The following is a 23,385-nucleotide window of genomic DNA, read 5'->3' as shown; positions in this document are numbered from 1 at the left end:
TGTGGTATTTCTGTGACAGTGGAGTCATTCTCTGTGTTCTGAAGATATAAATAATATATATAAAGTGTTTTGCAAAACTTAAAGTATTATATGTTCACCAATCAAAAAGAAAAAGTAAAATTACATAAAAGCCACCTTTACATACCCATGTCTTTAATATTTTCTCCTGGAAGCAAAGGTGGTTCTTCCATTTCTGCTAATTTGTTAGTCTCCCTCAGGACCTGGATCAAAAAAAAAGGGAGGCGGGGGGGGGGGGGTGGAGAGAGACAAGAAATGTTGGTGCTTAGAAATATTTAAAAGTTTGACAGAATTTTCCTGGGAACCCTAAGGACCTGAAGTTTTTTTGCTTATTTGTTCTCCTTCCCCTCCTTTTCTTTCAGAGTTCCTTTACAGCTAGTTCTATTTCCCACTCTAAGACTGGATTGTGTAAGATTTCTATTTGGTCTTCTGCTATTTGAGATATTTTAATTTAAGATATTCCTCTTTTGTGTTTTCAGTTTTATTAACATATAACTATACATATATATATATATGTGTGTGTGTGTGTGTTTATATACCCACATATACATACATGTATATATGTATATAATATACATGTGTACATATGCATAAGCACATACATACATGTGTATGTATACACACACACACACAGAATTCTTTTTATTTCTCCTGGTTTTGCTGTGATTTCACCTTGTTCATCTGCTGTTTTGATGACTGGATTTTCTGCTTTCTTCTTTTTAATCAAATTAGCTAAAATTTTTCAATTTTCTGTCTTCTGAAAGAACTAGCTTTTAGTTTTATCATTTCCATAGTTTTTTGATTTCCACTTTATGCATTTCTCCTCTGATTTTTAATATTTCATTTGTTTGTTTGTTTTAGGCTTTTTACTTGTTGGCTTTCCAATTTTTAAAAATGCATATTCAGTTAATCCTCTCATCCTATTTTGTTAATGTATATTTGCAGGGATATGATTTTTCCCTGAAGGGAAATATACCAGAAATTCTGATATACTGCTTCATCATTTCAGTTTCTTTCACATAATTACTGTCTCTACGATATTTAATTTGACCCATTCATTATTTAGAATTTCATTGTAAAGTTTCCATTTGGGTCTCTGCCTTTTATTTGTGATTTCTGAACGGATTACTATTTTTATTGTATTATAGTCGGCAAAGTATGTGTTTACTGCTCTTTTTATACTGGTGTGCAATGTCTCTTTACCCTAGTGCATGGTCAGTTTTTGCAAAAGTTCCATGTAGTGCTAAGAAATACACATATTCTTTAGCAATCTCATTTAGAAGATTCCATAAGCATTTTTCACTCTAGTTTCTCTAGCATTTTGTTCAGTTCAATGTTTTCCCTTTGGTTTATATTTCTGTTAGATTTATACAAAACTAAGAGAAGGCACTGAGGACAGAATGACAAAAAAGAAATAATCCCTGCCTTCTAGGAATTTACTTTGTATTGGGAAGGAACAACTTGAACACAGATATATATAAATATAAAGCATGTACAAAGTAAATGCAAAGTAACTGGGGGAGGAGTGCTAGTAAAGGGAAAAATCAGTATTGGTCCCATATGAGAGCACTTAAAGTGAGTCTTAAAAGGAAGCAAAACATGCTAAAAGTGGAGGTGAGGATGGAATGTTCCTAGTATGAAGGGAGGAGGGGTACAGCTGTGCAACAAAGGAGGGAAATAAAATGTCATGTGCTGTAAATGTCAATGTCACGTAAAATGTAAATATCATGTACATAAGAGTAAAAATGTGCCTATCTGGCTAGAATACAGAGTGTGTGAAACACAGTAATGTGTAATAAGCCTAAAAAAGGTATCTGGAGTCAAATTATAAAGAGCTTTAACTGCTGAAAAGGATGTTATATTTAAGCCTAAAGATTGCTGACAACCACTGGCACTTCCTTAACAGAGTAGAGACCTAGTCAGACCTAGGCATAAAGAAAAACAATTTGGCATCTGCATGGAGGATGAATTACAGAGGAGGAGGTCTGGAAGCAAAGAGACCAACTAGGAGGTTACTACAACAATCCATGCAAGAGAGGAGGATCTAAAGCTGAGAAAGATGTTAAACATATTTTACGACAAAATACAAATCCAAAAAGATCTCAACAATGGCTTGAATCTAAGAAAATAAAGTTTAACAAGGTTAAATGTAAACTCTTATACTTAGATTCAAAAATCGATAGTGAAAATAGTTAAGTAATAACCAAATAATCAAAAAATATGGGAAGCACTATGGTGTACCAGACTTAAGTCAGAAAGACCAATCAATTAATTAAAATTTATTAAACATCTACTAAGTTCCAGGCACTGTTCTAAATGTTGAGGATGTAGAAAGAGGCAAAAGACACACCCTGCCCCCAGGGAGCTTATAATTTAACAGGAGAGACAACGTGCAAACAAATATATACAAGATAATCAGGAAATTATTAATAGAGGAAAGCATTAGAATTAAGAGGGGTTGGGGAAGGATTCCTATAGAAGGTGGGATCTTAGTTGGGACCTAAAGGAAGCTAGGGAAGTTGCAGATGGAGCTGAGGGAGGAGAGCATTCCAAGCACGTGGGAAATGCAGAGAGAATGCCCAGAGACAAGAAATGAGGTATCTTGTTTATGGAACAGCAAGGTCAGTTGGTTGGTTATTGTCCTTCATACTCAAAGAAGACCAAAATGAAATCATGATGTCAGGGTCAAGATACAATGTGTCTGACTATGGCTGATCAGACCAATACAAGCTCAGAATGCTCTACCATAGATTGGGCACAAATAGTCTATATGAACATCTGAAGTGGAGATATATCTAAGTTTGTGCATCTCATGTTTCTTTTGATCTACTTCAATTCTGCTTTGCTCATAGAGCACAGCACCTTCTTTGATGTGAGTACACCATTCTGAGCTGTCCTGTGTCAGGATCTCCCATGTCTCATAATCGATTCTAAAGTTTTTCAGAGAGGCTTTGAGAGTGTCCTTGTATTACTTCTTCTGACCTCTGTGTGAGTGCTTGCCTTGTGTAAGTTATTCAAACATATATTTGGCATTTGAGCAACATGGCCAGCCCATCAAAGCTGTCCTCTCTGCAGTAGAGTTTGAGCGCTTGGCAGTTCAGCTTGAGAAAGGACCTATGTCTGGAACTTTATCATGCCAAGAGACCTTCAGAATCTCCCTAAGACAATTCAGATAGAAGTGATTCAGTATAATGTTCAGGTTTCACAGGCATACAACAATGAAGTCAGCACAACAGCTCTGTAGACCTTCAGTTTGGCAGACAGTCTAATATCTCTTCTCTCCCATATTTTCAGAGCCTCTCGAACACTGAGCTAGCTCTGGCAATGCATGTATCAACCTCATCATCTATACGTACATCCCTGGAAAGTACACTGCCAAGGCAAGTAAACTTGTCCACAGCAATCAAAATTTCTCCACTTGCTGTAACTGATGGTTCCACATATGGCTGGTGCAGTACTGGCTGATGAAGAACCTCTGTTTTCTTGGTATTGACTGTTGGGCCAAAATTAGCATAAGCAGTAGAGAATAGATCCATAGTCTATTGTATTTTAGCTTCAGAGGCTGCATTGAGTGCACAACCATCCACAAGGAAAAAGTCATGTACCAACTTTCCCTCCACTTTATAGTCTTAGCTTGTAGACTTTTCAAGCTAAATAATTTACTGTCAGTGCAGCAGCTGATCTTGATGCTGTTTTATCCTCAATCAGTCAACACTGCTGAAAACAACATGCTAAAAAGCACAGGAGCAAGCATACTGCCCTGCTTCACTCCACTGATGACTGGGTAAGTGCAACAGCATTGTCATTATCCAGAACTCGTGCAAGCTTGCCATCATGGAACTAGCGTATTATGCTGATGAACTTCTCCAGGCAACCAAATTTTGCCATGATCTTCTGTGACAGTATCAAAGGCCCTGGTCAGATTGGCAAACGTGAACAGACCTCTGTTCTGTTCCTGGTATTTCTCCTCAAGTTGTTAAGCAGCAAACACCATACCAACCATTCCTTGGCCCTTCCTGAAACCACACTGGCTCTCAGGTAGATGACCATCTTCCATGTTAAAGGATCAGCCAATTAAGGAGGACTCTGGCAAGAATCTTGCCAGCAATGACTAAGAGAGAGACCCTGCTGTGATTGTCACGAGACAACCTATTTCCTTTTTCTTTATAGAAAGGGATAATGGAGACATCCTTGAACTGCTGGGGGAAAAACTCTTCTTGCTATGTAACTCAGAAGATTTCAGTCAGTTTTTGTATGAACAGTAGATCCCTTGCTTTGTAAATCTCTGCCAGAACAGAATCAGCTCCAGGTGCTTTGCCACATGACAAGAACCTAATGGCATTGAAAATCTCTTGTTTAGTTGGAAGTTTAGCTAGAGAGGGATTGGCTTCAACCTAAGGTATATGGTCAACGGCTTCCACATTGGTTGATGACAGTATGTTGAGAACATTATGGATGTGTTCAGCCCGTCTCTCTAGGATCATGTTTTTATCACTAATAAATATGGCTCCATCAGTGCTGAGTAGTTGAGATGCACCATGACTTAGACCCAGAAATAGTCTTCAGGGCATCATAAAAGTGCTTTGGATTGTTACTATCAAAGTATAACTGAATTTCACCTGCCTTCTTACTGAGCCAAGAATATTTCATCTCCCTAAGTTTGCTTGCACTTTACTTTTCATGGAGTTAAATACAGCCTTCTTAGAGATGGACAAACTGTCCTACTGGTAAACCCTATGGAGTTCTCATTTTTCATTTAGCAGCTTCTGAATGTCTTCAGCATTTTTATCAAATTAATCTTGATGTTTGAAAGTGTTCTGGTCCAGATAAGTAAATACAGTGCAGTACACCAAATTTTTGAAACCTACCTACTCCTTTTCTGCTTCACTGTTGCCAACTATGTGTTGGCTCAACTTTCCCTTCAAGTTAGCAGAAAACTGTTCCAGCTCAGAGAAGAGATCTTCTTTGTTGACATTAAGTCTTCTGGTGGTCATCTTCCCTTGGGGCTGCCACTTTTGTTGATCAGGCTAGCACACTGCACCACATATCACCTTTGTTACTCTCACATCCCATCTGTCTCTTCTCCTTACAATGATACAACCTATTAAATGCTAATGTTTGCAGCAAAGCAGAGGTTCCCAAGGTTATTTGGCACAGTGACCCCTTTTCAAAAAAAAAATTACTCAGTGCCCCCCTGGAAATCTACTTTCTTTAACCCTCTAAAGTTTTTTTAAATTTGTGTCATTTCAAAAGAAATGAGGTGTTTTTTTTTTTAAATGACATTTTAAATTTAACAATTTATTATAAATTGGTGGGTTTTTTCCTGCATTGAAATTTTGACAACACAATATTGCATCATGTAACTGTATAGTATCATATTGTAAACAAGTCATTACACACACATATTCCTGCTGACGCATGCTGAACTTCCTGACAATGCAAGACACGCTCACCTGCCAACACTTGGAAACATGTATGAACAGTTTTTCAAAATTTTCTTATCTTCTCTTCTTTCCTTATGCTTCCACCACCCCCTTATTTTTATTCAATGCCCACCAATTGCACCCAAGGCTACTACTGCCCCTACCATGGTTCCAGCACCCCCCAGGGGGTGATACTGCCCACTTTGGGAACCTCTGGCTGTGGGAGTGCAGCCATTAAGTTTTATTGTGTTTACATAAACAGAAGATAGTGTTAGTGATGAGAAAGTCATGAGAAGCACAAATCTTCAGCAGCAAGCAACCCTTTCTGTTGCTGTTTCTGACTCCATTCCTCCCAAGGACTCCCTGCCATGTCTGATAGTCTGTGCCTACTCTGGCAATAAAGTCACCCAGAATTAAAAGAATGTCCTCTTTTGGCACACTGATGATGGGGGTCTCCAGGTCTTCACAGATTTCTCTTTGAGCTCACCAGATCTTGTCACAGGGGGAGTATTCACACTGATGGCAGCAGTGCGGCACTTTCCCGCAGCTGGCAACTGCATTGTCATGAGCCTGATGTTCACTCATTTTAGGAGGCAAACAAGCTCATTGATCAGATTAGTTTCATTTGTGAAACCTACACCAGCTTCATGGGGCTCCCATCTCTGTAGCCGCTCCAGAAAAACATGTATCCAGCTCTGACTCTGGTAAGTTGGCCTTCACTTGCCGGCCTTGTTTCAATCAGGGCTGCTATTTGGATATGATACCTGCTGAGTACTCTTACAACAAAAGCTGTTTGTCTTTCAGGTCTACTGGATTTCATGTTGTCCATTAACATGTGCGCACTCCATGTACCAATGGTGAGTGGAATCACCTTTGCCAAAGTTTCTGCACTTTTTTTGTGTTTCAACCACAGAGTAGGATCCCTTCCTGTTGCAATATGCAGTCCAGTGTTAGGTTTGGTGAAGCAGACAATTTTTAGGGCACTTTTTCTAGCCCCTTCCTCATGCCAGAAGATGAGTGGTGCAGTCCTTTAAAAAGGGCTGCTCAGACACCCAGGGGACTGCCAAATCCCACTGCTGCTTCAATCCAGTGAGAAGATGATTCTATAGCCTGGGCCACCTGCGTGCAGGCTTGTGACTGCAGCTCCCAGTGTAACTGCACCTGCTGCTTTCCCAGTTGCCCACTGCCACAGGACTCCGAGGTAGGATGCTATGGTGACAGCTTTTGGTTCATGCAAAAACTGGATTTAAGTGAGACAGAGTGGCACAAAGTCATCAACCTCACTCCCTCTTCCAGTCATCAAAGTCCAGTGGCAAGACGAAAGTCAAAACAACTGGCAATGGCTTTTGGGATGTCGTAGAAGACCTTGGTGTCTTCAATGTCTAACCAAGTTCCAAAGTGCTCCATAATGCCTGCTTCAGCCACCTTCATGGTTGTGGGAACAAACTGTTCTCATTACACCAGAAAAGTCTTTATATGCTTGGGGTAGACACTACCCCCCAACTCACTGATGGACCTGGAGGATTGTGTTGCCCTCTATGGTAAGAGCGAAGGTAGGAGGGAGAGGGTTGAAGGGAAAAGATAATGAGTTCCATTTTGGACATAACTGAATTTAAGATGTCCACTGGACATCTGGTTTGAGATGTCTGAAAGGCAGCTGGATATGCAAGAAGACAGGGTGGGGAAGGATAGGTAGATTTGAGAATGATCAACATAGATACGGTAGTTAAATCTATGGGAGCTGATGAGGTCAATGAGTGAAGTACTGTAGAGGGAAAAGAGAAGACAGCCCAGGACACAACCCTGAGGGACACAGAGGATGTGATCTCGAAAAGTATCCAGAGAAAGAGCAACCAGATAGTTAGAAAGAGAACCAGCAGAGAGTGGTGTCCTGAAAACCTAGACAGAAGTCTCAAAGAGGAGGGAAAGAGATCAACCTTGTCAAAGGCTGTAGAGAGGTCAAAGAGAATGAGAACTGAGAAAAAGCTACTGGATATTGAAATTTTAAAAGAAATCATTAGTAACTTTGGCAAAAGCAATTGCAACAGAAGGATATGGATTTAAATACCACCTCATACACTCCTATGGATAGAGTGCTGGGACCTGGAGGAAGAAATGAGTTTGAATACATCCTCAAACACTAGCTCTGTGACCTGGGCCGGTCATTTAACTTCCACCTGCCTCAGTTTCCTAATCTATAAAATAGGGATAATAGTAGCATCTCCCTCCCAGGGTTTTTGTGAGGATCAAAGATGATATTAATGGTAAAGTGTTTTGCAAATCTTAAAGATTGAGTAGGGTATTGTAAGAAGCTGGACTTGATGGTTTTGTAAATGAAGGATGATCTAGAGGTAGAGCTACCAACTGGGAAACTTGCAATAGTTCAAGGAAGTTTTGTCTTAAGAGCCCTATAGTAAGGATATGCCAGTAAAGATGAAAAAGTAAAATGGATATGAACATTATTAACAAGGAAAAAGTAACAGATCTTGGCCCTGGTTAAATATCACAAGTAGTATCATGTAATATATAAATTACTAGAACTGAAATCACAAAGAACTGAATTTGAATAATGCCTGGCATTTATCAGTCCTATGACCACAGATGGTCATGATCTTCAGTTTTCTCATCATTAAAATGGGAAAGTTAATAGCTGTATTATCTACTTCAATTGGTTTGTTTTTTTTTTTACCTTTTTATTTGTTAAATATATAGTATTTTATTTTTTCCAATTACATGTAAATACAATTTGTAACATTCATTTTTAAAAATTTTTGAGTTCCAAATTTTCTGCCTCCCTCCCTTCCCCCCTCCCTAAGACAGTGAACAATTTGATTTAGGGTATATATGTACAATCATGTAAAACATTTCCATATTAGATCACACAGCTTTAATAATATTTATTTACATCTTTACATATAAATGTCTACCTTATTTATTTATATAGTGCTGTAAGATTTGCAGAGCATTTTACCAATATTATCTCATTGAAGCCTCTCAATAATCCAGGGAGGTAGGTACCATTTTTATCCCCATGAGGATAACTGAAGGAGAAGGAGGTATGACTTACTCAGGGTGATACAACTAGTAAGGGTCTGTGGCTAGATGTGAACTCGTGTCTTCCTGACTCCAAGCCCAGTGTTCTATTCCATTTTGCCACCTAACTTTTTTTTTTTTAAATGCAATTTATTTATTTAACATATTTGGTTTTCAGCATTGATTTTCACAACAGTTTGAATTACAAATTTTCTCCCCATTTCTGCCCTCCCCCCCCACTCCAAGATGGCTTATATTCTGGTTGCCCTGTTCCCCAGTCAGCCCTCCCCTCTATCACCCCCCTCCCCTCTCATCCCTTTTTCCCTTCCTTTCTTGTAGGGCAAGATAAATTTCTACGCCCCATTGCCTGTGTATCTTATTTTTTAGTTGCATACAAAAACTTTTTTTGTTTTTGAACATCTGATTTTAAAACTTTGAGTTCCAAATTCCCTTCCCTCTTCCCTTCCCACCCACCCTCCCTAAGAAGTTGAGCAATTCAACCTAGGCCACACATGTATTATTATGTATAACCCTTCCACAATACTCATGTTGTGAAAGGCTAACTACATTTTGCTCCTTCCCAACCCATCCCACTTTATTGAATTTTCTCCCTTGACCCTGTCCCCTTTCCAAAGTGTTTGTTTTGATTACCTCCACCCCCATCTGCCCTCCACTCCATCATCCCCCCGCCTTTTATTTTTTTTTTTATCTTCCTCCCTCTTCTTTCCTGTGGGGTAAGATACCCAACTGAGTATGTATGGTATTCCCCCTCAGGCCAAATCTGATGAGAGCAAGGTTCACTCATTCCCCCCTCACCTGCCCTCTCCCCTCCTCCCATAGAACTGCTTCCTCTTGCCACCTTTATGCGAGATAATCCACCCCATTCTATCTCTCTCTATCTCCCTCTCTCAGTATGTTACTCTCTCATCCCTTAATTTCATTTTATTTCTTTTAGCTATCTTCCCTTCATCCTCAACTCACCCTGTGTCTGCTCTCTCTCTTTTACATATATATATCTACACATACATACACATACATACATATACATATAGATACATACATACATACACATTCACTTATATATATACATAAACATATATATATGCATATATATACATGCATATTTCCTTCAACTACCCTAATACTGAGGTCTCATGAATCATACTCATCATCTTTCCATGTAGGAATGTAAACAAAACAGTTCAACTTTAGTAAGTCCCTTGCAATTTCCGTTTCTTGATTACCTTTTCATGCTTCTCTTGATTCTTGTGTTTGAAAGTCAAATTTTCTATTCAGTTCTGGTCTTTTCACTGAGAAAGCTTGAAAGTCCTCTATTTTATTGAAAGTCCATATTTTGCCTTGGAACATGATACTCAGTTTTGCTGGGTAGGTGATTCTAGGTTTTAATCCTAGCTCCATTGACCTCCGGAATATCGCATTCCAAGCCCTTCGATCTCTTAATGTAGAAGTTGCCAGATCTTGGGTTATTCTGATTGGGTTTCCACAATACTCAAATTGTTTCTTTCTGGCTGCTTGCAGCATTTTCTCCTTGATCTGGGAGCTCTGGAATTTGGCAACAATATTCCTAGGAGATTTCTTTTTGGGATCTATTGAGGAGGCGATCGATGGATTCTTTCAATTTCTATTTTGCCCTGTGGCTCTAGAATATCAGGGCAGTTCTCCTTGATAATTTCCTGAAAGATGGTATCTAGGCTCTTTTTTTGATCATGGCTTTCAGGTAGTCCAATAATTTTTAAATTATCTCTCCTGGATCTATTTTCCAGGTCAGTGGTTTTTCCAAGGAGATATTTCACATTGTCTTCCATTTTTTCATTCCTCTGGTTCTGTTTTATAATATCCTGATTTCTCATAAAGTCACTAGCTTCCACTTGCTCCAATCTAATTTTTAAAGTAGTATTTTCTTCAGTGGTCTTTTGGACCTCCTTTTCCATTTGGCTAATTCTGCCTTTCAAGGCATTCTTCTCCTCATTGGCTTTTTGGAGCTCTTTTGCCATTTGAGTTAGTCTGTTTTTTAAGGTGTTGTTTTCTTCAGTGTATTTTTCAGTATTTTTTTGGGTCTCCTTTAGCAAGTCATTGACTTGTTTTTCATGGTTTTCTCGCATCCTTCTTATTTCTCTTCCCAATTTTTCCTCTACTTCTCCTAATTTGCTTTTCCAAATCCTTTTTGAGTTCTTCTATGGCCTGGGGCCAGTTCATGTTTTTCTTGGAGGCTTTTGTTGTAGGCTCTATGACTTTGTTGTCTTCTTTAGGCTGTATGTTTTGGTCTTCTTTGTCACCAAAGAAAGAATCCAAAGTCTGAGACTGAATCTGGGCGCGTTTTCACTGCCTGGCCATATTCCCAACCAACTAACTTGACCCTTGAGTTTTTCAGTGGGGTATGACTGCTTGTAGATTACAGAGTTCTATGTTCTACATTTGGGGGGGAGGTGCCAGCTCTGTCAGAGCCGCACTCCTCCTTCCCCAAGGACCCCCAGTCCAGACTGGACTCAGATCTTCGGCAGGCTGTGCACCCCTGCTGTGATCCGCCACTTAATTCCTCCCACCAGGTGGGCCTGGAGCCGGAAGTAACAACAGCTGTAGCTGCCCCACCTCCGCTGCCCCCGGGGCTGGAAGCCGAACTGCGAACTCCTTCCACTCCCGCAGCTTTTCCCACTAACCTTCTCCGCAGTCTTTGGTGTTTGTGGGTCGAGGGGTCTGGTAACTGCTGCAGCTCACATATTCAGGGCACTAGGGCCCCCTCCGCCCAGCTTCTGGTCTGGATCGTCCACGCCGCTCAGGCTGGGCTCTGCTCCACTCCATTCCCAGCTCCCAGCTCCCAGCTCCCAGCTCCGTGTGGAATAGAGCTCACCCAGAGACCATCCGGGCTGTCCTGGGCTGGAGCCCTGCTTCCCTCTGCTGTTCTGTGGGTTCTGCCGTTCTAGAATTGGTTCAGAGCCATTTTTATAGGTTTTTGGAGGGACTCGGGTACGGAGCTCACTCTAGTCCGTGCTTACCAGCCGCCATCTTGGCTCCACCCCTACTTCAATTGGTTTTTATGAAACTCAATTAAGACAATGTATGTAAAGTGTTCTGCAAGTCTTAAAATGCTATACAAATCCCAATAATTATTATTACTAGATGGGAAAGAAAGGCAAAGAAAAGGGAAGAGTCAAAGATGATTTGCATGATAGGGAAAATGATGATTCCTTTGAAAGAAAAAGCAAAATTGGGAGAGGGAGAATAAGACAAGTATATTAATAATTATCATACAAGCCAAATTTTCATTGTTACATTATTTAGCTATAATTTATGCCAGAAAAGATAATATTCAAGAGCATCTGACCATTAAACTTAACTCAATCATACTGTTTTCAAGATACTTAACTATGAACCTTAAAATAGGTCCAGTAACGACAACTCTAATGGATACGTTACTCTTATAAATGCCTTTTAAGAAATATTCTCATTTAGATCAAGTTTTTTCCTTTCACGAATCTTTTCTCATGCCAAAGAGACACATTTTCCACGTGAATTAGCCCAGTATGGTAACAATCATCAATACTATAGGACTTACCTATAAAAGCATTATTTTGTATAACTTTTAAAAATATTACTAGGAGAGCTTTATGAATAAAATTCAAAAATCCATGAATACTTTTTTTTTTCCCAGCAGTGGCTATTGAAAAAATAGCAAAAGAACTACAATATTGTTCATTCTAAAGTAAATATAGCTTAAATGAATGACATCTGTATTTCGGAATCAGAGAAGTGCTAGAATGTTTCAGTAGAAAAGTTTAATATTTTATCTGTGAAAGACACGGCAAGGAATGTGAGAGTCTGTTGAAGCAGAAGGAACATAGAAAATGTTCCCTTCATTATAATTCTTGCTTGGAATAATGAAAAACCATAGCAACTACATACATTGAAACACTATAGAGACCAAATCCAATTCATACCATGAATAGATCATTCAACAGCTGAAAAACAACATGTTTTTAAATATATTTTTATAAAAAAAACAAAAATTATACTTTTATTAATAATAGAAACAGAAAAGGCCTTTGGCAATACCACAATCATTTGTTTAAAAAAGCCTAAAATACATGAGCATGGAAGGATCCTTCTTTAATATGATCAAAAGTATATATCTAAAACTAAAAGCTACCCTTATGCGCAATGGAGAAATACTAGAAACTTTCCCACCAGTTTAAGTTCATTACTAAAGCAAGGAGGCCTCCTTCTTACTATTATTTGACATAGGTCTAGAAATACCTAGCTACAGCAAAAAATCCTGGTTACAGACATCTACTGGCCTCCAAGTCACAGTGCCTCCTTCCTCAAGTCAACATCTAGCTCACAGTCTTGTTCACCTTTCCAATACTTGCCCACGTAATTAGAGACTTTAATGCACATATGGACATCCCCTCAAAGAGTCTAGATTCTTGGTTCAAACTGATCAACTCTCTTGACCTATACCTAAAGCCACACAAAATGATGAGCATATTACCCTTCATCTCATTATCCAAATAAGCATTCTACTTTTAGTATCTAAATTCCGAAATTCGCCATTCTGATCACAACCTCCTGTCTTGCCATCTCTCTCTCCTGCCTCAATCCTAAAAATATTTAAATTTTTATTCTCACCATGACCCCCCCCCTGAACTGGCATCATTTTTCAACTTTTGTGATCTCAGCTCTATAATTATCACTCTCTATAATTAATACTCTCCTCTATCCTTGAGCACCCCACCCCTTTGTTCTACCATTTTCCTAGATATTTGGGATGTTAATTGAAAAAAAAAATTTTTTTAAGATATTCCATGACCTAAATCAGACACTTACATTCTAATGGGAATATAGAACATATTCATGGATAAGTAAATATAGGTTATATTCAAATACGGAGAAAGGTAAGGGCAAGGGGGTAGAAAGGAATCAGGAAAGAATTCTTGAAAGAGATAGTACTTGAGCCAAGCCCCGAAAGGACCTGGACATTCCAAAAGGTAGAGAAGAGAAGGGAAAGTGAGAAGGGAAAGCATTCTAGGCATGTAGGAAAGTCTTTGCAAAGTCATGGAGCCAGGAAATGGAATGTCATATAAGAAGGAACAGAAGAACTGTAAGAAGGATAGTTTGGCTGGAACTAGACTATGTAAGACTGTAAGTGATCGACTTAGAAATATAGTCTGGAGCCACTTTATGAAGGGCTTTAAATGTGAATCAAAAACCTTTCACCTTGTTGACTTTAGGTTCAGTCACTTAGCCTTTCTAGGTCTGAGTCTGTATAATGAGTCTGTAAAAATGAAAGCACTGGAATAGATGATATCTTAAGACCTTTTCAAGTCTTGATCCTATGTTCAATAGTTTACCATGGGTTCCCATTACCTAACAAATCAATTCCCAACACATCAACCTTTCAAAGTCCTCTAAAGTTTTGCCCCACTCCACCTACCCAATCCCAATACACAACATTCACTTCAGAAGAAATGTCTACTCATTGTTCAATGGGTTCATGTGTGCTAAGGCTTTTCCTCTCAAGGCTGTTCTGTAACAGAAATAGTACTAGAGTATTGGCCTTAAAATACATTTACAAGATTAAAACAAGAGACCTGAGTTCTAGTTCCAGCTCTGTTACTTTACTGTTGGTGTCACTTTAGGCAAGTCCTTCAGCTTCCCTTGGCTTCATCTTCCTTCTCTGTAAAATGAAGGGATTGGAATAAATGATCTTTAAGGTCCCTTCCAGCTCTAAAATTCTATGACTTTATGATAACTGGAATGTCTTCCTTCCTCTCTCCTGTCAGAGGAAAAGAAAAAGCAGCACAACAGAGACATGCAGAGAGAAAGGAGCTGAAGTGGTAAGACAGTGAAATTCCCCAGCCAGTGTATTTAATTAGTCAGTGTACTTAAGCTACAGGGCTAGTGATGTAGAGCTGAGAGGAACAGGTAACAGAGTGGATGGTAGGGTCAGGGTCCAAAAATATCTGTATGGATTTGGACAATGAGATATATGTAATAATACTGAAATTTCACTGGGCTTTATGTAAAGTCCTACACTTGGGTTGAAAAAATAAAACTGGACCAGTTTGAGATGGGAAAAATAATACAGTTTGTGTGAAAAAATCTTAAGATTTAATTGACTAGAACTGAGTCAATATGACTCAGGCATGAAAAAATGCCAATACTACCTAGCAAGCTGTTTTAAAACGGACACAGTGCATAATGAAGGAGGCAACGGTCCTGTTCTAATGTGTACAGATCAGAGCACAACTGGAACTCTGTGATGAATCTAGGATATCATATTTTAGGAAGGATACTGACAAACTAGGGAGCATTCAAAACAACCAAATTAGTGAGGATTCTCAAAACCATGTTATATGAGCATTAGGTGAAGGAACTAGGAGTGTTTAATCTGAAGAAGACTTGGAAATATTACGTGAGTAGTTTTTTAAGTATCTGAAGGACCAAAAGAAGGATTACAGGTAAAAAAAGGAGGACACTTTTTCTGCTTGGCTCCAAAAGGCAGAACTATGAAAATGGGGGGGGGGGGGGGAGGGGGGCGGGGAACAGAGGCAGATGTCCATTCAACATAAGGAAACACTTGCTAACAGTAAAAGCTTTCTCAAAGTACATGGGAAGCCTCGGGAAATAGTGAGTTTCTCCTCACTAGAGGTCTTCTACCTAAAGGCTAGAAATAGGAAGTTATAACTACATATCCAAACAGCTGCCATGTATGTCGATTCAATCTTCACATCTCTTGCATCTGTCCCCTTCTCTCTACACATGATACCTCTACCATAAAGCTTCTTGGTCCACCTATCTCCAAGCTGCTCTCCTCTCCAATTCATCCCCTACAAAACTACCAAAATCATCTTCCTGAACCAGAGGTCTGACCACATCTAAGATAAAATACAAATTCCCTAACCTGACATTTAAAGCCATCTACAATATGAATCCAACCAACCTTTCTAGTGTTATTTTATATGATTCCCCTTCACCACTCTATATTCCAGCCAAACTTAACTACTTGCTGTTCCCCGGCTTGAAATGCCATATCCTGAATCTGGGAATTCATGGAGAGCCTCTCTCACCCAGCCCTTTACCATCACTACTATCTCCCCCGCACCTTCCCCCAACCCACAACTGGAATGAACACAGAATCACAAAGCCACAGGGCGAGAAGGAGATTCAGAGGCCATATAATTCAACCTGATCCTGACCAAGAATCTTTCAACAACATCCCTAATAAATGGTCATACAGATTTTACTTGAAGACCACTAGTGAGGAAAAATCTCTATAGTGTGGTTGGGGGCTGCAAAGGAGAAGGGTACAACTCATTTTTGCTTTGCATAACTAACTGATAGGAAACTTTCCCTTATATCAAACCTAAATGTACCTTTCTACTGGCACAAAGAAGGCTTTTAATAAATGTTTGTTCATGTATTGATTGATTGTCTGTCCCTGTCAGGTGCAAGTATTTTCTCCCTCATTAAATTTTCATAGGACACTGTCTGTATTTCTCCTTTGCTCCTTCAGCCCCTAAATTTTATTATGCCCAGCTTTGTACATGTCAGCATCACTTCTTCCCACCCTGCCCCAACACACAAGCAGACCTTAAACCACTTAGAAGGATCAATATAATTTTTATCTTTGTATCCCCAACACCTAGAACAGAGCCACAGCACTTTTTATATAATAGATGATTAAGTCAGTCAACAAATATATATTAAGTATTTACTATTTTCTAGGCACTATCCTAAGAGTTGGAGATACAAACAAGGGTAAAATCATGGTTTCTACCTACAAGGAGCTCACATTCTAATAGGAAAGATAATATGCAAATGATTCTGTAAGTACAAGATTGAAACCATATAGATAGAAGTAATATCTTAGGGAAAGGTTGAAAAGACAACCTACCAAAGGTGGGATTTGAGATGAGTCTTGAAGGAAACTAGGGAAGTCAGAAGGTCAATGGAAAGCATTCCCGGCACAAGGAAAGAGTGAAAAGGTGAAGAGTCAGAAGGCATACTGTTGTGTACAAAGAATAGCAAATACACCAGTGTAGTGAGATCACAGAGTCTAAGTGTAAGAAAGTAGGAAAGGGGCCAGTTGGGAACTGCTTTAAAAGCCAAACAGCATTTTATATTTGATTCTGAGGTAATAAGCAACCACAAGTCACACCAGCACCACTGCCATCCTGACTGCCATTTCTCCTCTGTTCCTGATGGAGACAGACCAGGATCCTGAGCCTAAGAGACACTGGGAGCAGAAGCAAGGAGGAAGGTTGACATAATCAGACTACACTTTAGGAAAATCACTTTGGCAGCTGAATGGAAGATGAATTGAGAAGAAACTTGAGGCAGGAGACCAATTAAAAGTCTATTACAATAATCTAGCCCTGAGGTAATAAGAATCGGGTACTAGAGTGGTGACTATGTGAGTGGAGAGAAGGGGAACTAATAGGAGATGTTACAAAGGTAGAAATGACCACCTTTGACAATAGATTAGATATATGGGATGAGTGAGAATGAGAAAACCAGTTTAGAATCTGGGTGACTAGGAGCCAAGATGGTGGCGTGAAAACAGCAATTTACTGGAGCTCTCTTACAAACTCTGTCAGATACCTCTAAAAAAGTGAATCTGAGCAGATCTTAGAGGTAGAAGACACTAGGAGACTGAGTATGGCAGACTTCAAGCCCAGGAGAGTCCCCAGGGTCGACTGGACGGATCTGCGGGGTGAGAGTGCAACGGGCGTGGGGAACTGTACCCAACCACACCAGAACAGGAGCAGCAGCAGAACTCAGACAGTAAAGCAGGCTGAGAGAGCAAAGAACAAAACCAAGAGCGGGAGCAGGCCCAGGGCTGAACTACCAGCTGCAGTGGGGATCCCCAGGCCTCTCAGCCCAGGACAGCAATCTGTCAGAGCTACATGAGGCAGCAGCACAGACCCTGTGGCCAAGGCAGAAGCTACTCCTGAGGCTTTCAGCCCACAGTCTAAAGGGATGAAACTCACCTTCTTGAACTTCCGGAAGTCATGATGACCAGGTAAAACAACTCTCATCCCTCCCTTGAATAAACCTAGGGAATACTGCCCTAGAAGAAACCCTGGAATAGAGGAGCCAGAAGTGGAGGTTCAGTAATCTTATAGCTCAGGAGGTTAGAGAAACAGCCTATCTTGTGGTGGTGGAAGGAGACTAGTGCAGGAATGGAGCCATCCCAGCAGGCCCCACCTTGGCAGACCAGCCAGAGTTCCTGAGTCCCAGTGGGGTGGAGCTGGCAAGTGCCAACACCAGGACCCCAGGCTTGCCTTTGCACAGCCAGGAGAATTGGCAGACACCAGGGCAGACAATGGCTGAAACCACCCATGCCATAACGCATCCCTGGGGGAAAAAGAGACTTCCAGTAGCCAGACCACTCCTCCCCCACACCTCACACAGTGACCCCCGGGGGAAACTCAGAAAGACCTCACTGGGCCTCGATCCTTAGCACACACCAGTCAACTCCAGCTCAGCACCAGGTGAGCAACAGCACTAAACAGCCTCTAGCTGACAAAACCAGAGGCCACAGCACACAAAGCCAGTAACCAGGCCCCCCAATTTGCAGTCCAAGAAGCTTGGGACAGAGTCCCCTGGGCCCCAGAAGCAGACATACACTTAAAAAACCAGGAAAAAAGCAACCAACATGAAGAAGGAATCTAGAAAAGTAAAAAAAGACCACTGAACCATATTATGGGGACAGAGAAGATCAAAATATGAATTCAGAAGAGGACCATACCCACATCTGAAACCTCAAAAGGGAATATGAACTGGTCTCAAGCCAAAGAGCATTCATGGATGAGCTCAAGGAGGATTTTAAAAACCAAATTAGAGAAGCAAAAGAAAAACTAGGAAAAAAATTCACTGATGAGAACAAATCTTTGAAAAGTAAAATTGGTGAAATGGTTAAGGAGGTTCAGAATCTAACCGGAGAAAATTACTTCTTAAAAAGTAAAATTAACCAAATGGAAAAGAAGGTACGGAAGATAAATAAAGAAAACAATTTATTAAAAATTAGAATCGACGCTCTCTGTTGTAGCTTCCTGGCTCTGCCCTGTCCTGTGCCTCCGAGGCCCGGCCGCCCCGGAGACTCGAGCCTCTTCCCCACCATGGACAACTCTGGCAAGGACGCAGAGGCACTGGCACTGCTGGCCGAGGCAGAGTGCAAGGTCAAGAACTCATAGTCCTTCTTCTCCGGTCTCTTCAGAGGCTCATCCAAAATCAAGGAGGCATGTGAAGTTTACTCAAGAGCTGCAAATATGTTCAAGATGGCCAAGAGCTGGAGCACTGCTGGGAATGCATTCTACCAGGCAGCCCAGCTGCACCTCCAGCTTCAGAGCAAGCATGATGCAGCCACCAGTTTTGTGGATGGGGGAAACACCTTCAAGAAAGCAGACACCCAAGAAGCTATTAACTGTTTGATGAGAGCTATCTAGATCTACACAGACATGGGCCGCTTCACAATCGCAGCCAAACACCACATCTCCATTGCTGAAATCTATGAGACGGAGCTGGTGGACCATCAAGAAGGCCATAGCTCATTGCGAGCAGTCTGCAGACTATTACAAGGGGGAAGAGTCCAACAGCTCTGCCAAGTGCCTGCTGAAGGTGGCTGGCTACGCCGCTCAGCTGGAGCAGTACCAGAAGGCCATCAAGACAACAGTTGGAAATGAATGCCATGGACAGTCCCCTGCTAAAGTACAATGCAAAGGACTATTTCTTCAAGGCCGCTCTGTGTCACTTCTGCACTGACATGCTGAATGCCAAGTTGGCCGTACATAAATATGAGGAGATATTTCCAGCTTTCTCTGATTCCCGAGAATGCAAGCTAGTCAAAAAACTCCTGGATGCCCACAAAAAACAGAATGTGGATGTCTACATTGAGCTGGTAAAGGAATATGATTCCATCTCAAGGCTGGACCAGTGGCTCACCACCATGCTTCTGCGCATCAAGAAGACCAGCCAGGAGGACAAGGAAGACCTTCGCTAGCCCCCAGCCCCAGTGGGCTCTTGACCTCCATCAGGCTCCCCCTGACCTCCCCACTTCAGGGCTAAACAGACTGTAGAATGGGGAGGGAGGGAGGTGTGGGGGAGACCTTGCCTGGAGGCCTGTACCCAGGGGATTGAACCCCAAAGCCAGAGGTCCAGAGGGAGTCCCAGCCGGGAGCCCAATCCCTCCATGTCCCAGCACATCTGCACAGAACAAGGACTTCAGCCTAACCTGTGCCCTGGCCTGCCCTCTCACCAGGGGGATGGGGCTTCCCTTTGCCCCCTGGGGGGGCCCTCTGCTCAGGCTCTGCCCCCCTTTCTATGCATCCTTTCCCCCAGGTCCCCCACCTCTCACGTTTGGCCCTTTGGTCCAGGATGCTTCTCCCCTCCCCCCTCCCATGCCCCTCCTCCCGCTGCTGGGGTGAGGGGGCTCAGAAGGTTCCTGTGCATGTTTCTCAAGTGGGTCAGACAGCAGGATGACTAGAGAGCAAAAACAAAGACTTCTGCATGAAAAAAAAAATTAGAATTGGCCGAGTAGAAGCTAATGACTCTATGAGGCACCAAGAATCAGTCAAACAAAATCTAAAGAGTGAAAAAGCAGAAGAAAATGTAAAATAACTCATCAGAAAGATAATTGACCTGGAAAACAGATCCAGGAGAGACAATCTAAGAATTACTGGTCAACCGGAAAGCCATGATGAAAAAAAAAAGGGTCTGGATAGTATCTTCCAAGAAATCATCAAGGAAAATTGCCCCAAGGTCCTAGAACCAGAGGGTAAAATAGTCATTAAAAGAATCCACCAACTCTGATAAAGGCCTCATTTCTAAAATACACAGGGAGCTGAGCCAAATGTATAGGAATACAAGCCATTCCCCAATTGAGAAATGGTCAAAGGATATGAACAGGCAGTTTTCAGAGGAAGAAATTAAAGCTATCTACAGGCATATGAAAAAATGCTCTGGATCACTACTGATTAGAGAAATGCAAATCAAAACAACTCTTAGATACCACATCTCTCCTGTCAGATTGGCTAAAATAACAAAACAGGAAAATGATAAATGCTGGAAAGGATGTGAGGAAATTGGAACATTGTTGCATTGCTGGTGGAGTTGTGAGCTGATCCAGCCATTTTGGAGAGCAGTTTGGAACTATGCCCAAAGGGCTATAGAAATGTTCATACCCTTTGACCCAGCAATACCACTTCTAGGGTTGTATCCCAAAGAAATCACACAAGTGGGAAAAGGACCCATATGTACAAAAATATTTATAGCAGCTCTTTTTGTGGTAGCCAAGAATTGGAAATCAAAGGGATGCCCATCAATTGGGGAATGGCTGAACAAGCTGTGGTATATGAAGGTGATGGAATACTATTGTGCCATAAGAAATGGGGATGATGCAGACTTCATAACAACCTGGAAAAACCTACACGACATAATGCTGAGTGAGCGGAGCAGAGCCAGGAGAATGTTGTGCACAGCCACAGATATATGGATTCCGTGAGGACCAACCCTGACATACTGCGCTCTTCTCAGCAACCTAAGGGGCAAGGACAACTCCAGGGGACTCACGATGGAGAACGCTATCTTCATTCAGAGAAAGAACTGTGAAGTTTGAATACAGATCGAGGCGCACTACATGATCGCCTTTTTTTTTGCTTCTCTTTTGTTTTTTTGGGTTGGTTTTTTTTTGTTTTGGTTCTGTTTCTTCTTTCTCATGATTCATTCTATTGGTCAAAATTCTTCTCCACGACTTGACTAGTGCATAAATTAATTCAATGCGAAGTTATACATGACAGTTATATGAGATTCCATGCCGTCTTGGGGAGGGAGGGGGGAGGGAGGGGAGAAAATCTGGAACTCAAGACTATGTAGAACCGTGTGTGGTAAACTAAAAATAAATAAAGAAATTAATTTTAAAAAAAAAAAGAATCCACCAATCACCCCCTGAAAGAGATCCCAAATTGAAAACTCCAAGGAATATTGTAGCCAAATTCCAGAATTATCAGGTCAAGAACAGAATACTCCAACAGCCAGAAAGAAATAATTGAAATATCGCAGAACTAGAGTCAGAATCATACAGGAACTGGCAGCTTCTACATTAAAAGACAGGAAGGATTGGAATATGATATTCCGTAAGGCAAAGGAGTTTCAACTACAACCAAGGATCAACTACCCAGCAAAACTGAGCAAAATTTTTCAGGCAAGAAGATGGACATTCAATGAAATAAGGGAATTCCAGACCATCCTGTTGAAAAGACCAGTGCTCAATGGAAAATTTGATCTTCAAATACAAAACTCAAGAGAGACATAAAAAGGCAAACAGAGAGGGGAAAAAAAAACAAGCCTTGTTATAGAATCTGGGTGACTGGGAGGGTAATAGTTCCTTCCACTCTAATAAAAAAGTTAGGAAGAAGGAAGGGTTAGAGTAGAGAAAATAATGAGTTTTACTTTGAAAACATTAGAATGTGAGCTCCTTGAGGGCTGGGACTCTGGTTTTGCCTTTCTTTACACCTCTTAACACTTCACACAGCTGTCTCTATTGACTAACATAATGAATTTAAGATGTCTATGGGACAGCCAACTTCAAATATCAAAAAGGTAGCTGATAATTGATGAGACCTGGATAAAAAGGAGGTCCAAAAGACCACTGAAGAAAATACCACCTTAAAAATTAGATTGGAACAAGTGGAAGCTAGTGACTTTATGAGAAATCAAGATATTATAAAACAGAACCAAAGGAATGAAAAAAATGTAAGACAATGTGAAATATCTCATTGGAAAAAACCACTGACCTGGAAAATAGATCCAGGAAAGATAATTTAAAAATTATTGGACTACCTGAAAGCCATGACCAAAAAAATAGCCTAGACATCATCTTTCAAGAAATTATCAAGGAAAACTGCCATGATATTCTAGAGCCAGAGGGTAAAATAGAAATTGAAAGAATCCACCCATCACCTCTTGAAAAAGATTCCAAAAAGAAAACTCCTAGGAATATTGTCGCCAAATTCCAGAGTTCCCAGGTCAAGGAGAAAATGCTGCAAGCAGCCAGAAAGAAACAATTTGAGTATTGTGGAAACACAATCAGGATGACACAAGATGTAGCAGCTTCTACATTAAGGGACTGAAGGGCTTGGAATATGATATTCCGGAGGTCAAAGGAGCTAGGATTAAAACTAAGAATCACCTACCCAGCAAAACTGAGTATCATGCTCCAAGGCAAAATATGGACTTTCAAGCTTTCTCAGTGAAAAGACCAGAGCTGAATAGAAAATCTGACTTTCAAATACAAGAATCAAGAGAAGCATGAAAAGGTAAACAAGAAAGAGAAATCATAAGGGACTTACTAAAGTTGGACTGTTTTGTTTACATTCCTACATGTAAAGATGATGTGTGTAATTTATGAGACATTTCTCAGTATTAGGGTAGTTGAAGGGAATATACATATATATAGACAGAGGGCACAGAGTGAGTTGAATATGAAGGGATGATATCTAAAAAAATTAAATTAAATTAAGGAGTGAGAGAGGAATATATTGAGAAAGGGAGAGATAGAATGGGGTAAATTATCTCACATAAAAGTAGCAAGAAAAAGCAGTTCTGTTGGAAGGGAAGAAGGGGCAGGTGAGAGGGAATGAGTGAATCTTGCTCTCATCGGATTTGACTTGAGGAAGGAATAACATACACACTCAATTGGGTATCATACCCCACAGGAAAGTAAGGGGAAGGGAATAAAAAAGAGGGAGGGGATGGTAGAAGGGAGGGCAGATAGGGAGAGGAGATAATCAAAAGCAAACACTTTTGAAAAGGGACAGGGTCAAGGGAGAAAACTGAATAAAGGGGGACAGGATAGGATGGAGGGAAATAGTCTTTCACAACATGATTATTGTGG

At 40.7% G+C, this 23,385-nt stretch overlaps 1 protein-coding gene and 1 pseudogene across 2 annotated transcripts in view; one reads left to right on the top strand and one right to left on the bottom strand.

Annotated features, from left to right (window-relative positions):
- The window catches only part of MTMR2 (myotubularin related protein 2), a 124,902-nt gene that overhangs the window by 47,353 nt on the left and 54,164 nt on the right, over positions 1 to 23,385 (bottom strand). For both annotated transcript variants that reach the window (XM_036744466.1, XM_036744467.1), the window contains one exon: positions 146 to 221. In XM_036744466.1, coding sequence (XP_036600361.1) covers positions 146 to 221 — 76 coding nt within the window. The remainder of the gene's footprint in view (positions 1 to 145; positions 222 to 23,385) is intronic.
- Positions 18,614 to 19,494, top strand: LOC118837532 (annotated as a pseudogene).

Source organism: Trichosurus vulpecula, chromosome 2 (assembly GCF_011100635.1).
Source record: "Trichosurus vulpecula isolate mTriVul1 chromosome 2, mTriVul1.pri, whole genome shotgun sequence".
Taxonomy (NCBI): Eukaryota; Metazoa; Chordata; class Mammalia; order Diprotodontia; family Phalangeridae; genus Trichosurus; species Trichosurus vulpecula.
Note: the sequence above shows the minus strand (reverse complement) of the source record. Positions and strands in the feature narration are given on the sequence as shown.